General features: G+C 46.3%; 1 protein-coding gene across 8 annotated transcripts in view; it reads left to right on the forward strand.

Annotated features, from left to right (window-relative positions):
• Window positions 1-22,455, forward strand: part of ccdc85cb (coiled-coil domain containing 85C, b) — a 31,660-nt gene that overhangs the window by 6,721 nt on the left and 2,484 nt on the right. For 2 of the 8 annotated variants that reach the window (XM_055506656.1, XM_029140337.3), the window contains exons 2-6: window positions 14,132-14,211; window positions 15,333-15,374; window positions 19,114-19,218; window positions 21,649-21,741; window positions 21,833-21,931. In XM_055506656.1, coding sequence (XP_055362631.1) covers window positions 14,132-14,211; window positions 15,333-15,374; window positions 19,114-19,218; window positions 21,649-21,741; window positions 21,833-21,931 — 419 coding nt within the window. The remainder of the gene's footprint in view (window positions 1-14,131; window positions 14,212-15,332; window positions 15,375-19,113; window positions 19,219-21,648; window positions 21,742-21,832; window positions 21,932-22,455) is intronic. The other 6 variants (XM_055506657.1, XM_029140338.3, XM_055506658.1 and 3 more) reach the window with 3 other exon arrangements.

Here is a 22,455-nt window from a genome sequence, read left to right on the forward strand (position 1 = left end):
ATTGCTTTCTCTGAGTTGCTCCAGCTGTGGGCGTGGACGGGCTTTGGGTCGGTCCCATGTAATAGAAGCACCTGCAAAAAAAAAAAACCACGAACCTGGCGTCCGGCCATTGTGATGGATGAGATAATGCTTAGTTTTGACGGTCGGCTAAAGCATCTGGAATGAATTTTACAGTCTCACCACTATTGCTTCATGCTCTGGAAGTTTTTTTTGGAATGGTTTCAGGTAACACTGCTTGCTGTTCTAGAGGCCAATTTCCTCTCGCAGGCCTGTTCTAAGCGCTAAGACTGGACCGTCCAACTTGGGTAAACATGTCTCTGTTCTGGTTCCGATGGGGCCTTGAGATAGAACTCCATCCAGTGACTTGGATCCCTGAAAGAGAAGAACTGGTTGGTTTGTTTTTTTTTGCTAAACCTGTAAAGAATTGAGTATTTTTCCTTTTTCCTTTTCCAGTAAATGTCCCACATTAGCACCCCGGTTTCCATTAATCGCTGTGGAATATTGTCATGCCAATGGTGCTAAACAGATGGGAAAAGCTGTCCTCTCTGTCTCTGAGGTGAGAGGTCAATTTAGGAGTGCCCCTGCTATTATTAATTAATTATTAATATTCCCCACACATTAAATATTTAATTTATGTCCCAGTTTGCTGTTTATCTGACAATATTCCAGTTGTTGAAATGAAATCAAAACCGTATTAGGATCCCACCTACTTAACTGGGCTTGGCCTCGGATTATAAAAGCTGATCATATTTGAACCCGTCCAAGTGTGGAGGGTTCGATCCCACCGCGACGGCCGTAAGACGCTTAGGTGGAAGCTGATAATCATGTGAAAACGCCTCACATCACTGAAATGAGAGTGTCCAACTGAATCAATAGGTGGAAGAACGTGCATGTGATGTGACGTGTGGGCGTATGCGAGTATTTATCTAAAACTCCCGGGATCGTCCTGCTTCTTCTTCTTGCTGCCATGAGAAGAGCGATGCCCTCGGATCCCCCAGGGATGAGACGGGGCCCTCGCTTTGGGTCACGACGAGCGCTGTCATCATTTAGAGCAGTTCAGGTGTCGGATGAGGCGGACCGAGCCAGTTGCTCATTGTCAGACGGTCGTCATGGGAAGGGACGCTCCTGACAGCCAATTATAGCTGACCCGTTTCTCCTCTCCAGCGCTGTGGCCTCCTTAGTTCAGCCTCAGCACATTTCAAGCCAGACGCCGACGGTTTGTTAACAAGACTTTGCTTCTCCCACAACACTCGATGTCATGATCTATGGTCCCTATCCTTCGTCGACTATATTATGGCTGACATATGATGTTATATGGTCAGATTTCATGTGTGTGCACATCTGCTTCCTCATACGCACACGCTGCATCAGAAGCCATTCCTGTGATTCCACGTTAACCGGCCACAGGGGACTTCATCTGGACCTTTCAATGCGTCTTATGTCTGTTTTGCTTGCTCTTCCCTCAGTCGGCAAAAGATGCAACGGGATTAAACCGTTAAAGTTAAAGCTCAGCCACGACTCCCTGTAATGAAGGTTGGAGGGTTTTAAGGGCGAGAGAACCTGTGTTTTATAGTCACCGCTCTTGGCCCTGTGTGTGATATGCATTGTGTGAAGTTGAGATGCTCTCTTGGACCTTTTTTAGATGACAAGTGTGAAAAAGTATCTGAACTTGATGACTGTGCCTTTTATTAGGGAGCAGCTGGGTTCACTGGCGGGGAGCGGAAGGATAACGGATGAGGTGAGGGATGAAAGTGACTCCTAGAGGGCTGAAAGGAAGATGCAAGGTTGAAGATCTAGGAGCAAAAGAGGACACTGCAGCATCTCCCTTTTTTCTTGTTGCTAGGATACCATACCCCCAGTATTATGGGGTATGCTTTACTGCAGATTTCTCCCCTTCTCTGTGTCTGTACATCTCTCCAACTACTTTTTAACAGACTCCAACTGTTTCGAACAGTAGGGACCGGGCATTAAAGAAAGATGAAGAGTAGTGGTGTGTCATGTGATACCTCCAGACCCAGGCTACACATGGTGCAGTGTTTATACAGCATGGAACAAGATGAAAGTTAACACAAAGTTAATAATTGATCATTTGAAAAATGCTGGCTGAGATAATAATATCATAAAAGGCTGCCAAGTGAAATGAAAGCAGATATTCAATCCCCTCCCCTAGTGTCAATGCTGTGTTTACCACATTGGCGGCGACCCGGTTACGAAACGGGTGGAAACGCTGACGGGCGCTTTTTAAGGGGAGCCCACATCAGTGGCTGATGAAAGCTGAGGAGAAAGGGGAAATGAGGAGAGTTTGGAAAAATGCGCAAGGAATGAGAGGTGGGGTATAAAAAAAATAAAGATGAAGAAGAAGATGATGACCAGGGGTTACGGAGGGGTTGGAGGAGGAGAGGGGAGGAGAACGACATCAAAGGAGGAAAGAAAGGTGAAGCAAGCAGAGATGAGGCCAGAAGAGAGAAAACTTTGTGTTAAAGAAAAACATGAAAATGTAAAGAGATGATGTTGTAGCTGGTAAAAATAAAAAGCCCAGCAGCTGATACCAAACGTTAAGACGCGGACATAAAGATGGAGGAATGGAACGGCACCTGCACCGAGCCCTGAAAAGACTTCTCATAGGGTTATTAAGGATAATTTCATAACGGAGAAATCCACTCACACAGCTGCTGTCACTTTGCTTCACATTCTTTTTTTTTTTTTTTTACTTTCAAACCTTTTGGCTGCTCTAATGAAACACGGATGTTTTTAAATTCCCAAAGTCAAACAGTTAAACCGAGGGAGCTCGGACTATTCAAGGAATTTAAGGAGTGGATGCTGTGTGTGTGTGTGTGTGGGGGGGGAGCGACTCCGGTGAGTGTGCACGTACATAGGCACATGCTGTACGCCCCACACTCCCCTCTTCCCATTCCAGTAAGAAGCTTAATCCACCAAACCCAACTCTGTGTAAATCATTGTTGTGCCCATGCTTTTATTGACTTACACATTACCGTCGCTGTATTTCATAACTGATCCTACGTTTGGAGATTTTCCAGGTGCTTAAGTGCTCTGCTATCATCCAGCATCTCAGCGGTGGTCTGCAGCTGAATTATGCACAGCCACGTCTTTCAATCTGATATATTGAACGCGACTGTTTACTGCGAGGCTGCAGATGTTAATAGCTATCGGGTGGGACCTCGACTCGCTCTTTACATTTCTGGGAAGCGTCAACACGACGGCTGCGCTGACAGGAACTTGGACGCATGGCGAGGCGAAACGAGCCTATTATCATTACGTCACAGTAAAAACAAGGGGCTTCTTATGTAAAGGAGGCGTCCGCATCTGTAACCGTGACTTATTGTCAGGATCACACATAGAGACAGACAATGCAAGTGAAGTATCGGCTTCATTTCCAGAGCTGAAGAGCAGACATATAATAAAATAGGACTGATTCAGATAAACATACTGACTTGCTGCCGTCTTTAATGTAAAGAGCCCGAGTTGCCTTTTTCCGCAGACACCACTCAGAAAATCAATAAAACACCCAGTGTTTCTGTGTCGGCTTTCATCCGATGCTTGCTGGGGGGGAACTGGAATGAGTCCCAGTGCTTATTGGGTGAAAAGCTGTCCACCCTGGACGGGACGCCAGTCCATCACACAGACGGGAAGCAAGAGGACGATGTCGAGCACAAAGACCCGGCATATGTTCCTGTTTGCTAATCTGCAGCTTTTACAGTAAGATGATTAGAGGTTTGATAACCCTCCATTAAAAAAAGGCTAAAGGCTTGTTAGCGCTGATTTAGTTTTCGCCCAAACCCCTACAGTTGCCCTTCTTTTTTCAAAATCACTTTTATCAAGCTAGAGATACTCGTTTGGTTTCATCCGCAGCGATCGGTTAGGATTACGAGCACCGCTCCTGTCGGTGGTCTTGTTGGAGACCACCTGGTCCGGACTGGTCCCGGTCGGTGATCGCTGCTAATTTGAGCTGACGCAGCGGCTCCCAGAGACAGCTGGGCCGGCGCAGACAGTAAAGGATAAGACTGTCTGACCCGACAGTCCAAGACGGAGTCAGCCCTGCTTTTTGTGTTGACTCATCCCTGGTGCCGCTTTGTTAGATTCCTGTGGTTACAATGAAGCCTGAGGTGATGGTGGTCACTCATCACTCACTCATTCTTTAAGAGCCAAACTATTTGACCTCTGTCTAGTTGCAACCGTTTGGTTGTAGATGGATTAAATACTCAAGTAAACAGGTAAACAAACCTGTTATCCATTTACTTTGGATTGTCTGGCCAATTTAGAAGGATTTGTCAAATTTCCTTTGCCTGTCTTTTAACCTAATTACTCATTATCCTGGCTGTTTTATTCTGCTGACTGGTGCAGTTTTGTGCTTTTGGGGTCCAGTACATCAGCCTCAGACACAGCCACAATTTTCCAGTCCAAAACAGTTTTGTTTTATGGTTCGGGAACACATTTTGGTGTTTTGCATTTAATTTATGGCACCCACACATTCCCGGGAACCACATGGGTGAGATTGATGAGGGCGCCATATGAATCCTGCGCCATCGGAGGGTGCGTTGTCTCTAACGGTCTCTGTAACCGTCCCGCTGTGTAAATGATGGCTGCGCATTGTTAAGCGAGGAAACGTGACATGACGAGCAGATGATGGGGTGTCAGGGAGGTCTTTAATAAAATCACCGCTTGATGAGTGTCCATTAGGCTTTATGAGGTGTGTGTGGGGAGGGGTGTAATATGTAGTCCTGCTGTACTGTGGTCATCAGATGATTCAGGGCAGGTTAACCATCTGGCTATAAACCTCTAGTCTCACTCGCTAATGGAATTTGTTGCTGTGATTCTCCCCTCAGTGTGTGTGTGTGTGTGTGTGTGTGTGTGTGTGTGTGTGTGTGTGTGTGTGTGTGTGTGTGTGTGTGTGTGTGTGTGTGTTTGCCCCCCTTCACACTCTGCACTAATAAGCCTAATGGCTACAAATTTAGAGGCAGGGTTTAGGCCTATTAAATTGATGGGGGGGGCATCTGTGCTGCTATGGCAGTGATGGGATTGGGTGCAAATATGATGTAGTAGAGCAGAGGAGCCTCCCTGTACGCTGAGCCCAGTCTATATGATGCCATAATGCACTACATCATACAATCAGTTGGAAAGCTGTAAAACTTAAACCTTGCACAATGATATAATGATAGGCTTTTGTTTTTATTATGAACGGAGGTTCACATGGACTCGTTGTAACATTGAACTTTAAGTTGTGTATTTAAATGTATGTTGTGTTTTTTCAAAGTACTTTGAGCAACTTTTCATAAAACATTTAGCAAATGAGCAAAATCTTCGTCTCATCTCACTCTATTTTACCCAGTTGGTTTCTGGGTTGTTGTTGTCTCTGATCAAAGATCAGCTCTGAGTTGAAGTTGGGTCGTGTTCCAAGCCTTGACAGAACGGCTTCAACCAATGACACTGGAATGCACAATTGTGAAAAATAGCTCCAAGAGATGTTCCTCATTTGTAGACGTGGAGGCTGGTGGAACCGGTGCGTGATGAAGGAACAGAATGACGCCCTCAGTCTTCTTGTCACAACACGGTGCCGCTGAGCAGCTCAACTGCTCCCGGTTCAGTGCTTTTGACTGTTCTAATGTAAAGCGACTGGCCTTGAGTCCAATCAAACCCTTCCGTATACCTGCCTGCAGCGTGGAGTCGGGGCTCGACTGGCGCTCGGCTCTCGCCCTCACGTTGGTCGGGCTCAAAGAGGCCGCCGGGGTCAGTTTGAAGCCAAAACAATTAGACAAGTCCAGACACCTTGGGAACGCGCGGCAGCTCGCTCCGGTGAAACTGTAGATGCGCCGGGAAAACATTTTCCCCTCGCGGCCCCGTCTCGCGGCCTGGCGACAGAAATAAACACGAGCGCGGCTTAATGTTTGCCTGTCAGGGCTCGTAAAGTTCCCCTCCGACCGGCGTCGCTGGCGTTTACGCTCACTTGACTCTTCCTCTCCGCGACGCCTCGCACCTTTGACTCCATCTTTCACGCTCGTGCAGCCATGGCCGCGCACGTGCTCTAAAGCTGCCAGGCAGACTGCTACTGAGTGCGCGCGCCGACACTTATTTTTCTGCCGCTTGGGTTAAAAATAGCCTGTTTGTGTTGGTGTGTGTGTGCTTGGGTTCGTCTCCGAGCGTCCTGTGAGGATGAGGACGTCTCAAAGCCAGACACATTGGTCGCTTCACGCCACTAGGTCGGAATCCCTCAGACAGACATTCAGAGTGACGTGGATGATGAGCCCTGACCAGCCTTGTTATTCCTCGGTGGCGGAGACCTTGATGGAGCCAGCGCTAACCATTCATAATGGGACCTAATGCAATTCCCTTGCTTATTATGCCCGATTCTGTCGTGTCTGCGCAGCATCTCTTGGATCTCTCCTCTGCGTGTGTTTGCCTCCCTCTCGTTCTCCCGTTTCCTTTCTAATGGCCTCTTTTTTTTTTTTTTTTTTTTTTGTTCCTGCAGAGCACAAGCGCCGTCGCTCTCGTTTAGCCTCTCACGTCTCGCAACGCCATCGCCGCATCGACTCAAAGGCTCCGGTTCAGCATCAGTCCAATTTTAGTCACGGCCGGTATGAGATAATTGTCGATCCGGATGGTTCTTACGTAAGCTTACAATTACTGCGCTAATGGCCCTTCAGAGTTCCCTTTTATCTATTAGTGCTTGGTTAATAGTTGGTAAAGCTCCAGAAGATACTAGTGAAAGGCTCCTTGTTTAACTGAGTCATTTGGTTTTGAGGCTTTGTTTTCAAGCTGTGTGAAACATCTCCAGTAGTTCCATGGGCCTTGGTTAATCAACGGCTCCTCTCACTAGTGTTGTTCTTTCTCTGTTTGGAGAGCAAGTCAATTAAAACGGTGCAGAAATGATTTTCATTAATAAGAAAGTGGAAGTGGTTACATTTGTATGAACTGATGATCTTACTGGAAATAAAAGGACATTTCCACTGGATTTGAGGCAACTCTGGTCTGATTGCATCAGAGCCCACGTGGCAAATGGGATTTTCAGAGTCCGATAATAAAGGGGTTTGAGAATGGCACTCGCTGAAGGAAAAGTCCTCTGTGTTTACCGTCTGCCTGCTAGCTGTGGCTGCTAGACGCTGCTTACATAAGCACGAGCTTTGCCAGCTCAGCAGTCAGTCGGACGGACTCTTAAAGGAATGGGGAGCTATGCAGATTTATGCAAATGGGGGCTGCCATGGGGTCTGTGGTGGTGAAACCGTGGCAACGGGGAGAGGAATGAAATTCAAGAGAGCCACGGCTCCGGGAGGACGCTCTCTACCCACAATGCCCTCTGGTGTTTGTTTACACGCTGCAGTGGGTTGTGGGTTGTGTGAGGTAAAGCCTACCGTCTCATAAGCCTCTTCTGCAAAGCCTCTATGTGCAGGTTGTCACGGGGACGGCGTGCAGACGAGGCTGCAGCCGCATCCGAGGATATCTGGGTTAAGTTGCGCTGCAGTTTTTTTTTTGTCGTTGTTGTTGACATGTTTGAAACGGTTTTGTGAATATGTTTTAATGTCAGTTTGTAGAAGGGCACCTAATCCTCCACCGCCAAGTATTTGTCCAGCTACATAGTTAAACGCCAAACAATAAGGCGTTCAGGAGTTCTGACTCACATAATACTCATCAAGCTGATAATGCTCACGCGTTGACCCCGTTATGGGAGACATAAGGCGGGGTACAGTACATGTACACGCTTGAGTGGGTTCAGGAGTTATTGTCCAACACGACGCTGGCAAATGATGGTCCGTTCATCTTCATTTTCTTCTGTTTTGGTCTCACGCTAAAAGGCCAACATATGCACACATGGAGGCTGATTAAGGGTGTGGACCAAGCTCACAGCTTTGATTTCATAGGATTAAGCCCAAAGGGCTGCCATTCTTCTAACCTAATCAAAAGATTAGGGGCACGGGGCACGCTAGCCCTGCAATTAGCGTGATCCACCGGCAGAATAAGCTGCCGCACTGCTGTTTGATTACGTTTATTACCGAGAAGAAACCCCAGTCAGGTTTGAACAAATAAACTGAAAATAAGCACATTCATAATGCACGTAATCAACTACGCACATGGACATGACACTTACGCAGACGCATTTCCAGCCAGCCGCACACAGCTGCAGGCAGAGGAAGGTGACGGTGGAGGAGGACCAAGGCGTCACTGAGATCAACAGGATGTGCGATAGCAACAAGACCACGTCTGAACATACAGCTGTTCAATAACTAGACATGAGAGGTTTCCACCGGCCTTTAATTCCCAAACTACCAGGTCATAGGACGTTACACTACACACACAGCTGATCTCAGTGGATTTGATTACATAGAGACATGTAGTGGTTGTTGGGGTTAATTGGGTTAAGTCAATGCTGATTCCCGATCAGTTTCTCCCCAGAGTCGGATTGATGTTGGGAAGTATGGGAGGAAATGAGGTTTAGCCTGGATGCCGTTTGTACAGTTTGTACAGACATGAAACAAGCTGCAGCTTTTTGTGAACTGTTTACACTGAACAAAAACAATTAACTGATATTATATATATATATATATAAAATTATATCTACTCTTTATAATTGTTAATTATTTGTCATATGAATAATAAAAAATTACACCAAAGGTCAAAGTATTCTACAGGTTGCCAGGTTGGAAGTGGGTTTAGAAATAGTTGAGACAATGTTTTAACCAAAGTGATAAAGGGTAATTGCCCTTGTTGGGAATGTTACTGTTTAACAATATCCGCATTGGTCCAACACACCTTCACACTTTCAGTGCCTTGAAATACCATTATACCCCATAGCGTATTAAAAATGACTCTATGTAACAAAAGTTCCTCACGGGAAAACTAATTCTGTATTTGACTGATTATTTCTTTACAGTAAAGGGACAATCCATTCTGTGCCAGGTTAAAGCACACAGGCCTGTCCCTGCTGGTTAGTAAAACCCTGCTTGGACAAGTGGCAAATGATTAAAACCGCTGGCTTCACCTTGTCAATGTTTAATCATCTTTGTGGCACTTTACCCTCTCCACTCTGCCTGAGATGTGCATGAACGAATGCGGTGCCGCTATCAGACTCCCAGAAATGCGCATTTGCATGCACATGAAAAAACATGTCATCCTCTCTGCAGAACACATTCACCCACATGCTTCCACACACACAGAGCGGGTGCCATGTCCTGTCAGATAGGGTTAGCTTTCTGCCAGCTGATGAGCCAGTTAAGCCTTTGAAGCCTTTCCAGGGGCTCATGGTTTACGTGCCGAGGTTGCCAGGTTCTGCCATCGCCCCTATTAATGCAGCCTTGGCGCCCACTTGTGCCTCTTTGTTCCTCTGGTCTGGTCCAGCCAGGCTTTTGCTGAGCTCTAGGCAACCGAGCAAAGGAAGCACAATAAATTTGCCAAGCATATGCATGTGTTTAGTCATTATTTGAGTATATTATTTTGGGAGGGGGCAGACTCCAGAAAGCCCCCTTCAGGGCCACCATGTGTGAGAGCTCAACCAAGCTGCTATATTACTTCTTGTCACATAGAAATTCTATTTTGCTTTTCTTTGTGACTGTGGAAGTTTATATTCCCCTGTGAACAGCCTTGAGATAATATTTATTCATCTTTCTTTGCTCTTGTTGAAGTGAAAAATGCTGTTTGAACACAGCAAATTTAAAGTGTAAATCTAACCACTACTGCGCCTTTGTTTTTCTGTTCTCGGTATTCCAGCAGGGTTTAATCGTTCCACGTAAACAAGGCTCCTCTCTTATTTCCTTTTGTATTTCTGCTCCCTCTAACATACAGTTTTAGTGGGTGAGGATTTTTGCCACATGAGCTTTAGCCCCGTTTTCGTTTTTTTTTTACCTGATGTTGTGTGTAAAGCAACAATTTTAATTATGATTGTTAGATATGTCATTTTGGGGTGTGAAATCATGTGATGGGTTCTTTCTGACATAGTTAATGTTTAAACAAATTAATTTGTCACAGGACATAATTAAGTCAAATTTGCTTTTACTTTCTTTTTCTCATTCAAAGTTCTCAATAAGGCCAAAGTACGTCTCATTCTTAGTCCCCCCCCCCCCCCCTTTTTGTTTTCTTTTTTCCACTCTTTTCAGTGTAAGTTCAGTATATTCTGTTGTAAGTTGGTGGTCAATGGAGATGTTTAGCGTAATAAATGTAACTTCCTGTAGCTACTAAGGTCAGATTTCATGGAATTCTCTGTACTTTGACTTGCTGAAGAACAGAAAGGAAAGAAACGTTGTTTAGACTATTTCTTTCTGCAACATCTTGAGGTAATTGACTCAGTCTCCCGCCCTGAACACACACACACACACACACACACACACACACACACACACACACACACACACACACACACACACACACACACACACACACACACACACACTCTGTAATCACAGATGGATTTAAAAATCCCCTCTCTCGCACAAACACTCTCGCTCGCCCAGTCAGCTTAGACCCTTATGCAGCCCACATGCACTCCATGTCCTACAATGCTACTCGTGAGCACTCGTTCATAATCCACACAGCGAGACGCACACATCGCTGAGAGGAGGTCCATGTCCGCGCTAAAACACGCCGATACAGCTGTGAATAGGAGATGAAAGCCAGAGCAGAGCCAGGAATAATCAACGTGATTTCAATGCACGGCAGGCTTCCAAACAGTCATGGGAACAGACCTGGAAAAATCAGACCTATTTAGAGAACTCTCAAAAACCTCAGTGTCATAAACTGTTAAACGAATTTGTGATTTTTTTAATTCAGAGATGAAATACTCCATTAATGCACAATCACAAAGACTAGGAGCATTTAAATTGAGTGCAGCCAATGACAGAAGGCTCCTTCAGATGGAGGTTGCCATGACCTCTAATAAACCTGGACCCACCCAATGCTTCGTACTGGACAGAACATTTTCTGCTCACTTCACTGTGCTGTAGAATTCATTTAACAGCGGTATTTTTCTGTGGCTGGTTGTGGACACTGCTTGGTGTGGAGTAATAGTGGCGAGGTGCAGAGTAAACAAGAGCTGTGATGGACAGATGGGGGTGAGGGGCGTGTTTGGAGCCAAGAAGACAAAGGAGGAGAAGGTCGTGACCGTTCGGACGATCACTCCAAGTTTTTGGGAGCGTTTTTTTTAATTATTCGGTTTAACTTGTTTAGCAAATATGAGCATAGCCAAGACCAGTGGAGCAGTATCCAGAGAAACCGTAGGGAAAGACAGGCAGTGAGTGAGGAGGCCAGTTGAAGTGAGGAATGTAGTAATACAGCAGGAGAAGGAAGGAGGGAGTGGCCGCTGGAAGTGGGTCACAGTGGCCCTGACGTGATGAGGAGTGACGTCCAGAGACGAGGACAGACTCGCGCCAGCGTCTGCGTAACCATTTTGTCCGCACGTGCTCCCACGCAAAGATGCATCACCCCAATGACATGGTGGAAACACAGGCGAGGTTCCCTCTCTCTGCAGCCTCAGGTGTCTGCCCTTGTTCACTGCTGAGGTGGACGCTTTGCTTCTTTACGTCCCTGCTCCCTCTCAGCGACTTGTACGCTCTTTATCGACTCACATTCAGGTTATGAATAAATAAAAGTTGCCTCTCCCTCGGTGCTTGTTGCACATAAAGCTGGGATGCCGGGCTCGTTTTGCAGGCTAATTATTTCTGACTCTGCTTTAGCTCCCTGTATGATTTGTGTGTGTGTGTGTGTGTGTGTGTGTGTGTGTGTGTGTGTGTGTGTGTGTGTGTGTGTGTGTGTGTGTGTGTGTGTGTGTGTGTGGGGGGGGGGGGGGGGTCACAATTGGATCCTCCCTGCAGATCCCTGTGGCTGTAGCCCGCGTGCACGGGTGTTGAGGCGCTTTGTACGTGTCGCGTGTTCCCGTGGGCAGATACGCACATATTCAAGCAGGACCACTTAATCGTGCCATGAGTGATGCTGCAGTTCCGTGCGTCGAGACTTAACGGAACCCCCGTAGAACACATCAAAAGCACGTACACGGGGTGTGGAAGGGAGAGCTGCTGCTGTGGTATGTGAAGACTGCGCCGCACAGCAGGGGTCCTCACTCGCAGCCGGTTCTGACTCTCTTTAATGGAAAAGACTATGTCTGGGTACTACACCAATATTTCTGTTTGATTGATCTTCTCACATAATCAGCGCTAAACTGGACAGACTGAGATGACTTGGTTGAGTTGAGTAAGTGGATTACAAATAGACAGATCTCCATCTTTGTCAGTCATCCAGATGCACACACCATGAATGGTGTGTGCATAGGACAAATAGGCCGTCGCTGTTCATCGCCTTCTGTCCTCCTCCGCCTTCTGAGGCTTCTCCCTCCTGTGCGAGTGTTCTGGTGATGGCTGAAGGCTGAGGAACCTTCACGCTAATCGGCTTGAGATCTGGCTGCAGGTCAGGCCAGCAGATGAATCCAGATTAGCAGGTCACAAGGCAGGAAGAGAGGATTACCAGCTCTGGCCACCGAAGCCCTTCTTGTTGCAGAGCAGCCAACTGGCGGCACCGTCTGCACAAGGCCTCCTACATAGTGGAGTGGCTGCACGGGAGTAGGATCAGCTTTCTCAGTGGAGTACAGTTTGTGTAGTTGGTCATGAACTGGTAAAAAGAGAGAAATTAGCCTAGACGAAATTAAATCACACAAAGTAACAAGAGGACTCTGCGTTGAGTTTCTGTACCCATTACTTCATAATTAAGAACCTGCTGCGTTTCGAGTGTATTAGTGATATGGAACATTTGGCCAAGTGCTCAGGTGACAGGACGCGCTTGGTGGTGAGAAAGCACTCGCTGTACGTGTCCAAATTTCACTAGCAGTCGTCTGTTGAGCCGCTGATTTATTTCAGCGTCATTCTAAGTGAGAGTCTGGGTCCGTTAATATGTAGATATCGGAATAATGATTAAGTCGTGCATGTGTTTGTTTTGCTAGTGGATTATGCAGAACAGCGCCCCCTGGCCCCACAGTGGTGAAACATAAGGAATAAATAATACATTTGTTTAGATTAGACAGTCGATGTCATGTTCCTGATGCAACAAGTGATTTAATGTGTATTTGTTCATCTGTGTGTTACTGACCCAGCTGTTTTCATCAGCATCCTCCCCCGCTGACTTCGTTATATTTCCATTTTCAGTCTGTCTGCACATCCACTTAGAAAACAAAATAAGATAAAGCGCTCACACGGCGCTGCGCCTCTGACTAAGTTGCCGGAGCGCGGCTCTTGTGCGTAGCTCTGCTTTGATCTCGCTGTAAATTAAACATGCCTCGTTAGATAACAGGCTGCGTGCCACCTACCGAGTCGAACGGCACCTCCGCTCCCGCGCGCACCCCGTCCCTCCTTTGAACTGCGCTAATCTGACTCGTGTTAGCGCACGGCGCTGTTTAGCGGCGCGCAGCGTTGCGCGGGTCTCCGCGGAGCACAGTTGTCAAATGGAGAGACAGCTGTGTGACTAATCTCTGAGACGACGCTAATGTGTCTTGCGAAGTGGCCGAGAGGTACTGGAGAATGTGGAACAAACTGGGAGATGACCCCAGTAAAGTCTGAGGCCAAACGTTAGGTCAAGCGCTGCTAATCTGGGTGGGAACACTCCGTGTGTTATAGAGGCTGATGTTATATCATTATAGTATTTTCCCAGTCTATTAAATTCATAAAATTGTTTCTAAAGTAAATATCTAAAGGACTAGTTTCATGCCTGTCAATCATCTATTTAGTAATATGCTAATCTGAGACATTAAGCATCATGCATGTCAGTCATTAGCATGTTAGCATTGTCATTTTCCCCATATTAGCCAAAGTTAGCTTTTAGCACCTATGTGTGGTAGTTGCTGCAAAGTATTAGTATTTATTAAATTAAATGATTTATTAATTGTGATATATTGTGGTTGATAAGGAAACCTACTAAAAGGTTTGTGCTCTGTAAGAGACTAAAATATGACACACACTTCATGTGGGGACATAAACCAGGATCTGGAACCTCTTACGCAGATAATCACCCTTTCACAAGGAGTTCCTGGGACCCCTTTCAAGCCGTATGTGGTCCTTTTGCTCCAGCGCTCCTGCCTGTCTGTTTCCCACTTGTGGCTTTTGAAATGCTAATCGCTTCTCCTCCCATGTTTTCTTCTCCGTCCCCTCAGATTCCTCCTCCAACTACATCAGGCAGCTGGAGACGAAAGTGCGGATCCTGGAGGACGACAACAATAAACTCCTCTCACAGGTGAGGCGTCCACGCAAATGCTGTCACGCTCCCTCTTTGTTCGCGTGAGCGACGCTATTAGCCCGGTTCGGTCATATTTGAACTTACACCCTCTGACGATGCTGTTGTTCAACTTCTTAACTCAGCCTAACGCGTGTGATAAGCAGCTGGGATGATGCAGAGGATTCGCCCGACCCCTCTTTGAGGCCACCCCCACACAACAGCCTGTCTGTTGGTTGGAGAATATGTTTATTCATGTTTAATTCATATGGAGTCAGTAGGCTTCAATAGCATGCAGTGATGTTTGCCCCGGAGGCAAAGCGAGGGAGCGGAGGAGAGATCAGACGGGGGGAAAGGATGGCAAAGAGGCATTAAGTGACAGTGACAGACTAAAGCGTTTCTCCCAAAGCTGACCTTCCTCTGACTTCTTCCCAATTCGAGGCATGGAGGACTATGTGAGCAGAGGTATGAGTGTGATAAGGCGGGGGTGGATCTTGGGTTTGGTTCACCGAGAGGCCACATGTCTGTCTCCAGAAGTGTGTGTTACACACACACACACACGCACGCACAACCACAAACTGAAGCTGAAGCCGCGATAACATTTACGGCTGAAACAAATTAATTGGTCGTGTGTAGGGGATCAAACGCAGAGCTAAAGCTTATTAATTAATCTTAAAAACTTGAACCTTACATCGAGGGCTGCTGCTTTATCAAAAGGTTTTCCATGTGTAGCGCTTTATTTGAATGCAAGTCACGGCGCAGACAGTCGAGTTAGAATTTCACAGTTTGAACCGCTTTTTGATTTGAAGCCTTTATTTATATGTCTTTGAAGTGATTTCTCTCCACCTGTTATCTCCCAGCAGAGTCGTACTGTATGTAGGAAGAGAGTGTAGGCTGGAATCGCTGATACCGAACCTAAATGAGCCTCATAATTGGCTCTTAACTGTTACTTTCAGGTGCTGCACATTGTCTCACAGCAGATGAGACACAAATTATGAGCCTGCTTCTTGAAATCGACTGGTAGTTCCTGTGATTGTGACGATGCTGTGCTTTTTCTTTACATTCAATACGAGATACGATATAGAGTCAGGTTGCTATGTGTTTTATAGTAATAAGCCACTATTATGTTTCTTTCTCCATAGGCTTATAGCCGGTATAGCTTATCACAGATACAGACGAAAAAGGTAACTTTTGTTTAATGCCACCTATCGCTGGCTTCTGTGTTTATTCGGTGGCTGAGCCATGTTTGCCCTTTCAGTCTTTTAACTGGTGGCGGGACTCGCGCTGGGAAATCGTTGCTTTCTCTCACGCAGACGGCGGATATGATAAAAGTAGCCTGTACAATGTAATGCAGCTCATTACTGCTACTGACAGACCACAGCTAAAGCAACTTAAAGGATCATACCTTGAAATCTTTATATGGATTAAACAAGTGAGATAATTAAGATTTAATATTTTAATTTTGTTTAGCATTCGACAGAGTGGCTAGCACGATCCACAGTTTATGCTAAGCTTATACCACCAGTTACCAACAGTGGTATAAGTTTTCTTAGTAAAGTCTGAATAAAAACAAAACAAAATGCTGATAAACAAATGATTTCACCAGTTTGTATTTCATAACAAACAGAAATGTGCTATTAATTTAATGGAACTAAGCCGTTAGCCACATTAGCAAGCTAGCCTACTTTAGTATGACAGCCATCTTTTAGACTCTGTGAGTCGTTTCTATAGCAACCATCACATCAATGGGATTGCATTACCTTGTCAAAGTGCTTCTCTGTCCAGTCCCGTTTGTGGCCTCTTTAATGCTCTGCTAGCATGCTACGCTAACCAAACGGGCACAGGGGGCCGCTGCTTGTACCGAATGTGGCCCATCTGTCCCGTTCTTCAGCGTCTGTGTCTGGGACGAGGTACCTCAGGTGAACCAATGTTACATTGCGCTTTGATGCATAAATGACGCACGCTTGCCCTGGTTTGTCGGGATGTCTGGCGGGCTACATAATTTAAAGTGTGGGGTTAACACAGGTAGATCCAAGCATCCATAATGCATGAATAACAACTGGTGAGTAAACGCTACTTGGGACTGAAGAAATGTCTGACATTTTGAAATAATATGCTGATGCTTGTATCATAAACACACTTGAAAGTATCCTTCAGTAATGATATAAACTGAACTTCCTGTTCTAAGCAATATTTTATTTATTTCTCTGTCTGAATACTAGCAGGTGGAAGTGTTTCAATGAATTAGCTGCCTCGGTGGAGATCTTGCCTAACTTCCTGTTATGAAACGGCCCCTGCGAAACTCGTGTTAAGCCTAAAGGAAATAATAGCCTCTTATCGTAGGAATGTTGACCCTCCAAACCTGCTCCGCTGAGGGTTTTTGTACTGTACAAAAAGGCACCAGGGAGGGGAGCAACAACATGATCCCATGGCAGATATTAACAAAGTCCTGGGCAGCACAACGACTACGAAACCAGTTCTCAGACTCGCACACATGCGCAGCCACGTGCATGTCGATGATTTGCTCTCCCACTCCGATGCCTCTGAAAGCGTCTTTTAATGCAGTGAAGCGTGAGGGATATTGGCTTTTCTTACTCGCTGCCGCTTCACCACCAACTCAGTTTTGAGACTCTGAGACTTTAAAGATTTAGACGACAGATTTAGGGGAAACTCCATCCATTAAATGCCATGTAATTGAACTCATTTAGTAATAGTGGGTTGCAGTGGAGTCCAGTTGATTTGAATAATGGGGTTAATGAATTGGGGGCTTATTCGTTAACACTTTTATAATACAGCGGATTTATCTGAGTTCTTTAAAGAAAGATGGATTTGGACACAGTTTAGTGGTGACGGTCGATTCTGCAGACTGACATTACTACTATTATCACCAGCCAGCTTCTTAGTTAACATTCTAAACATGGGATCACATATGCCATCTCTGGCTTTGAGCTGTGCCGTACATCACTATACTTATTGTAATTATTCATCCCCATGATAAGAAAATGTCATATAACGTTATTAACAAAGTAGTTAAGTGATGACTTGTTAGTCAATGCGCACTAACATAATTATCTCCCAAAATAAAGGAAGTGGAGACATGATGCCAGTCCAAACAGTGAGGATTCAGACTTTAGTTTATTTTAGTACTTAGTCGTTGTGTTTGCATGTCTTTCAAGTCTGTGAGCTTTGCCTTGTGGGCCAGAATGATAATGTGGAATAGAACTATGCCATCAGTTACAGCACAAATGGTGTAAAATGTTATTTTTTTTCACATTTTAACATTTAGGTCTTTCAGTGTTTCTAGTTGGCTTGTTTAAAAGATTAAGCTACAAGGCTATTTTTATTATAGCATCCTAAAACAACATGTCCCTCCTTTTTAATTAAAATTATGACTGCAAGGGATCCCACTGCCACCCCCTCTACTACCCTTTTGTCAAGGTGTCAGCACCCCTGCCCCTCATAACTCAAGCAGGACATGATGCATCTGCAGCTCTTTCCTGTCAGCAACAAGAACATTGTGATGGATGTCTCGACAAAGAGGCCCAGACGACTACGGCGAGGGAACCGTCCCCATCTATCTGTCCTCAGTGGTTACTGTCAGTTCAGAAAATAAAATAAAGGCTGACTAGCCTTTAATGTAACAGGAATCTTGGTTGGATAAAGAAACCCTTTTGGAAATCTCCAGCTCATCTAGTCAGGGTCTTATTCAGTTGACAGATGTGTTCATCTTGTGCTCTGGGTGTGTGTCACTCTCTCAGATTTGACATTTAGAGCATGTCCGGCTGACGAACACAAAGCCTGGAGAAATGGCAGCGAAGGTACAGAATCAAGGCTGTGAATATGAAAAACCAATGGCTAGATCGACAAATGTCAAGGGAAGAACTGGGAAAGGTTGGGAAGACAGGACGAAAGGGAGGGGGGACATCATAAGAGAGACGTCAAGGGGAATGCTCGTGTGTGTGTGTGTGTGTGTGTGTGTGTGTGTGTGTGTGTGTGTGTGTGTGTGTGTGTGTGTGTGTGTGTGTGTGTGTGTGTGTGTGTGTGTGTGTGTGTGTGTGTGTGTGTGTGTGTGTGTGTGTGTGACACAGGCAGATAATACCGAGACAGACAACACGGCACAATGTCCACACACCCACAGCTCAGCGGGTTATTTATAGCCTGGGTGCTCCCAGGGCATCACGTGTGCTCACACACCGCGTCGGGCGCAGAGGGAACTCTGGTGCGTGATATGAGAAATGTCATAAGGAACATTGGTGTTGAAGCTGAGCTGGTTTCTGCCCCAGGAACCAGTGGTCTCTGGCTGCTAATGAGGACAAATCTTAGGAACATTGTCCGTGTGTAATGACCCTCGATGATGGCGCGGCGTGATACAGCCTCGGTGCTTTCAAGTGATATTTATGTAGCGAGCAGCAGCTAATAAAAAATCTGCTTTGCAAATGAAGTCCTTAAAGCAATAGAGACGATGGTGATGAGGCTGCAGGTGGAGGAGCCGCAGTCCTTAAATGAAGTTTAATATTCTCAGTCTGATGGAAACAGTAATATGCATCTGTAAAAGCGTATCTGGCGTCAAGTCTCAAGTCATTTAACACTAATGTTAACTTTAATACTTTTAATTTACATTTACTAAAGCCTGTTTTTATGTTTTTTCCAGTGCATGACAGGCTTCTGTTAAAATCTCATATGATGCTTATTAACCAGAGCTTAACTGATAAATGACCCAGCAGGTAATATTAGATGTTAATGCCATTTAGATGTTGTAATCTGGTTCTTATGGACATGTGTAAAATATATTACAATGATGGAAACACTTTAAATAAAATAATGAACCTAGTAAAGTAATAAAATGCCATGAAGCATATTTATGTGTCCTTTTCGTTGGCGTAGCATTGTGGCCTTATGTGTGTGTGTTTGTTTTGTGCCCAGCAGTGTAACCCAGGTGACCTTCGTGCCCTGAGGAAGGGAATGACCCTGTACCACTCAGAGTCTCAACTGTCCTCTCTGCCCCAGCGCCAGGACGCCATGCACATGGTCAGTACCCAGGACACACAGTACAGATACTGCTCATAAAAGTACACACCAGTAGACAAGCAATGCTGGGCATTCACTGTACTCAGAGGTCAATAGTGGCACCATGAATAGTGGGTTTAATTGTGCAAACATGCTTAATTGTAGGGAGCACTGTGCTGGTGTCTTTGCAGTGGGTTCAAGTCAGCCCCAATTCACTTGACTGCTAACTCTCCAATTAAACCTCAGCATGGTACATGATGTCAAATGCAGGGCAATACTGGGAATAGGAGGATGATGAAATAATGGCAGGAAGGTAGGTCACCAGGAAAATGAGCCAAAACATAGAAGGAAGGAAGGAACAAGAAGAACCAGGAGAGTGAAGTTAACAGGAATTGGAACTTCAGCTTCTTCCTCCTCCTTGGACTGAATCCAACTTTAAAATGGTCCGCTCCAGTCCTCCCCCACCCCTGATCCTTCCAGTACCTGGGGGAGAGTCTGGCTAATTGTTTTCTGACTGCCTGAGGAAGGTTAGAGCCGGGCTCTGCCGTTACCCGGAGGACTGAATCATCCCCGCGTGAAAATCAATATTCTGTTTTAATCACATCCTCAACGTGAGGTACGGCCCCGTGAGTGATCGGAGTCATGTGACACTTTTAACCAGTCGTTCCGTGGGAGGTCATGGCGTTCAATAATGTCCGTGAACCCTTAAGCCCACAATGAGGTCTGTGCCCACAGGAGGAGTCTTAACTGCAAATGAAGTTCACGGACATCTCATCGGGTCTGACTTCACAGTGTGGGTTCACAGAAAACAAGGTCAAGTGTGAAATTAATAGATCTCTAAAGAAGCTCTCCTTGTGTTTGTCTTCTTGCGCTTTGAAAATTGATGTGAAACATAATTGTTGTGATTCATGTCACTGCGCGACGCTTTCACTTTGATTGGCAGTGAAGATGAGAAGAACGGGGTCAAACACTGTAACAGCTGCGCTTTGTTGTGTGCACCCATCCTCATCTATCACCTCATCCTCGTATTGTTTGTAGTCATTTGTTTTGAAGCCCCAGTTTTAGGTCAGTGAATTTCTCACATGAGAGGAAGTAAATATAGATGAAGAAAGAAAGCGGCCTCGCCTGTGTTTCCTCAAATATCCAGCGATTCTGACAGCGTTTGCTCTCCTATCATCATCCTGCGAGGCTCGACGTCGGGCTGTTTACGCGTCCATACGAACGGTAAACATTGCCCCGAGCTGCGTCGCAAATCCGTTTCGTTCCCGCGCCGCTCCAGCGCAGGATAAATTGAAAACCCGGTCCCAGCGCTGGCTCATGTGTTGACGCATTCCACACAATGGCTGCAAAACCCACTGAAGAGAGCATCAAAAGGAGGCGACGCTCATTTGCATATTTAGTTCTGGCGTCGACTTCAGACTGCACTGCACGGAAAAGCCGCCTGTTGTCGTGACCTTAGGAAAGGAGAACCGCACTTAAAACGGCTTAACTGGGTTTGTTGACACACTATTACATAAGAGCTGGTCACAAGTTTGGAAAACCCGCATTGGTGCAAGAGCAAGAAACAGCCGAAGCATTTGCATTAACCTTTTCATTCTATTCATGATTTTGCTGATATCGATGCTCATGAATATAATTCTATTCATCACGCAGAATTTATGTAACTCTGAGGATTAAAAGACCAATAAGGCTCATATAAAACAAAATGACAAGGACGTATTGATGTCCCTCCATCTGAAGGAATGGAGCGATGCTCGTCTGGGTTTCTGCTGTCGTCCTGACCATTTGTCAGGACGTAGCCCTCGGGACTCGTGAATAATCAATGTTTCATACAGTTGATGTGATATGATTGGACTGTTTGGCGGTTTTCACAAAATGTCCCTCTCGGCTGCAGTGGGATTATTATTGCATTCGTGAACCCGTGTTGGGTTTCCGGGGCTCGTTCTGGCACACGAATGGGGCCAGCGGGTGCCGAGGGAGCCGACAGGCGCGTCGCTGCTGAGCGGGGGATCGAAGCCCGGCTAACGAAGCCACGGAGCTGTGTCTAACGCAAGGCCCCCCCGATGCCAGCTCACAGTGAATGGCGCCATTGTGTGTCCCCGGGATCTCCGTGTCCCTCGAAACAGAGAGCCACTGTCTGGAACCAACCGGGGGGCGGGATGAGTCGGGACGGACCCCCGGTGCTCGTCCTGGCTGGCTGCTCCCATCACACCGGCTTGAGATCACGCTGTGCAGGTAGCAGAGCTGGCAGCCAGGTGAACACGTGGTGACTGCAGCCAGGCTGAAGCGCGTGGCATTTTCAGTGCTCCTGTAGAAGAGCTCGCGAGCAGACACCAACAAATGCCATACTGAGAGCGTGGAGTCGAGGGCGGGGAGTTTGAGCATGTCAGAGGTTGTTTCTGTGCACATTCTTCTCTAATGCTTTGTGTTCTGTGCATTTCGGGCCCTCAGGGGACGGGTCGCCTCCCAACCAGCGAGTCTTCCCCTGCCACTGGCTACCTGTCCTGCGTCCAGAAGCCCGAGGCCGTGGTGCATGCCATGAAGGTACCCTGTTCCCTCAGTACATGATGCGTCTCACACCCGAGCTGGACTCGGTTCGGTCCATATGTGTGTGAACACCTGCATGTGCCGCCAGGTGCTGGAGGTCCACGAGAACCTGGACAAGCAGGTCCCCGAGGACTACGAGGACGATCTCAGCGAGAAGGAGAAAGCCATCGTGCGAGAGATGTGCAACGTAAGTGCGACGCCCGCCCTCCTGCCTTCTGCTCTCCAGCATTCGTGCTCCTGTTGCTTGATAAATGTGTGAGGCTAAATCACTTTTTACATCATCCTAGCACTGCTTTAAAGCATATGCTGGATATAATCAAGGTATTTGTGCAATGTGTCTATAGTTGCCGTAAACAAAAGGACCTTGTGTCCATAATGTTCGTGTTTGTTTGTTGTTTTCTTTGTTGTGTGTCTGTTGGTGCAAATCAGGTCATTGTTGAGCTGCTTTCACTAATGAGGAAGCCTCGTTTAGGCTCAGTTGGGTTGCAGCAGAGTCCCTCTCTCTCTCCTTTCCCTCCATCCATCCCTCTAGCTCTCTCTCTAGCTGTCTCCCCTCTCCTCTCGCCCACGTCTCTCATCCCCGCTTCAAAGTCAACTCTAACGTGAGTAGAGGCCACTTTAGTGGCAACTGTCTGTGCCACTAAAGTGGAGCGAGAGGAAAAGGAACACTCTGGCCCCTCCATGCACCCCCACGCTCCTCCCCTCCTCCCC

This window comes from Betta splendens, chromosome 24, assembly GCF_900634795.4.
Source record: "Betta splendens chromosome 24, fBetSpl5.4, whole genome shotgun sequence".
Taxonomy (NCBI): domain Eukaryota; kingdom Metazoa; phylum Chordata; class Actinopteri; order Anabantiformes; family Osphronemidae; genus Betta; species Betta splendens.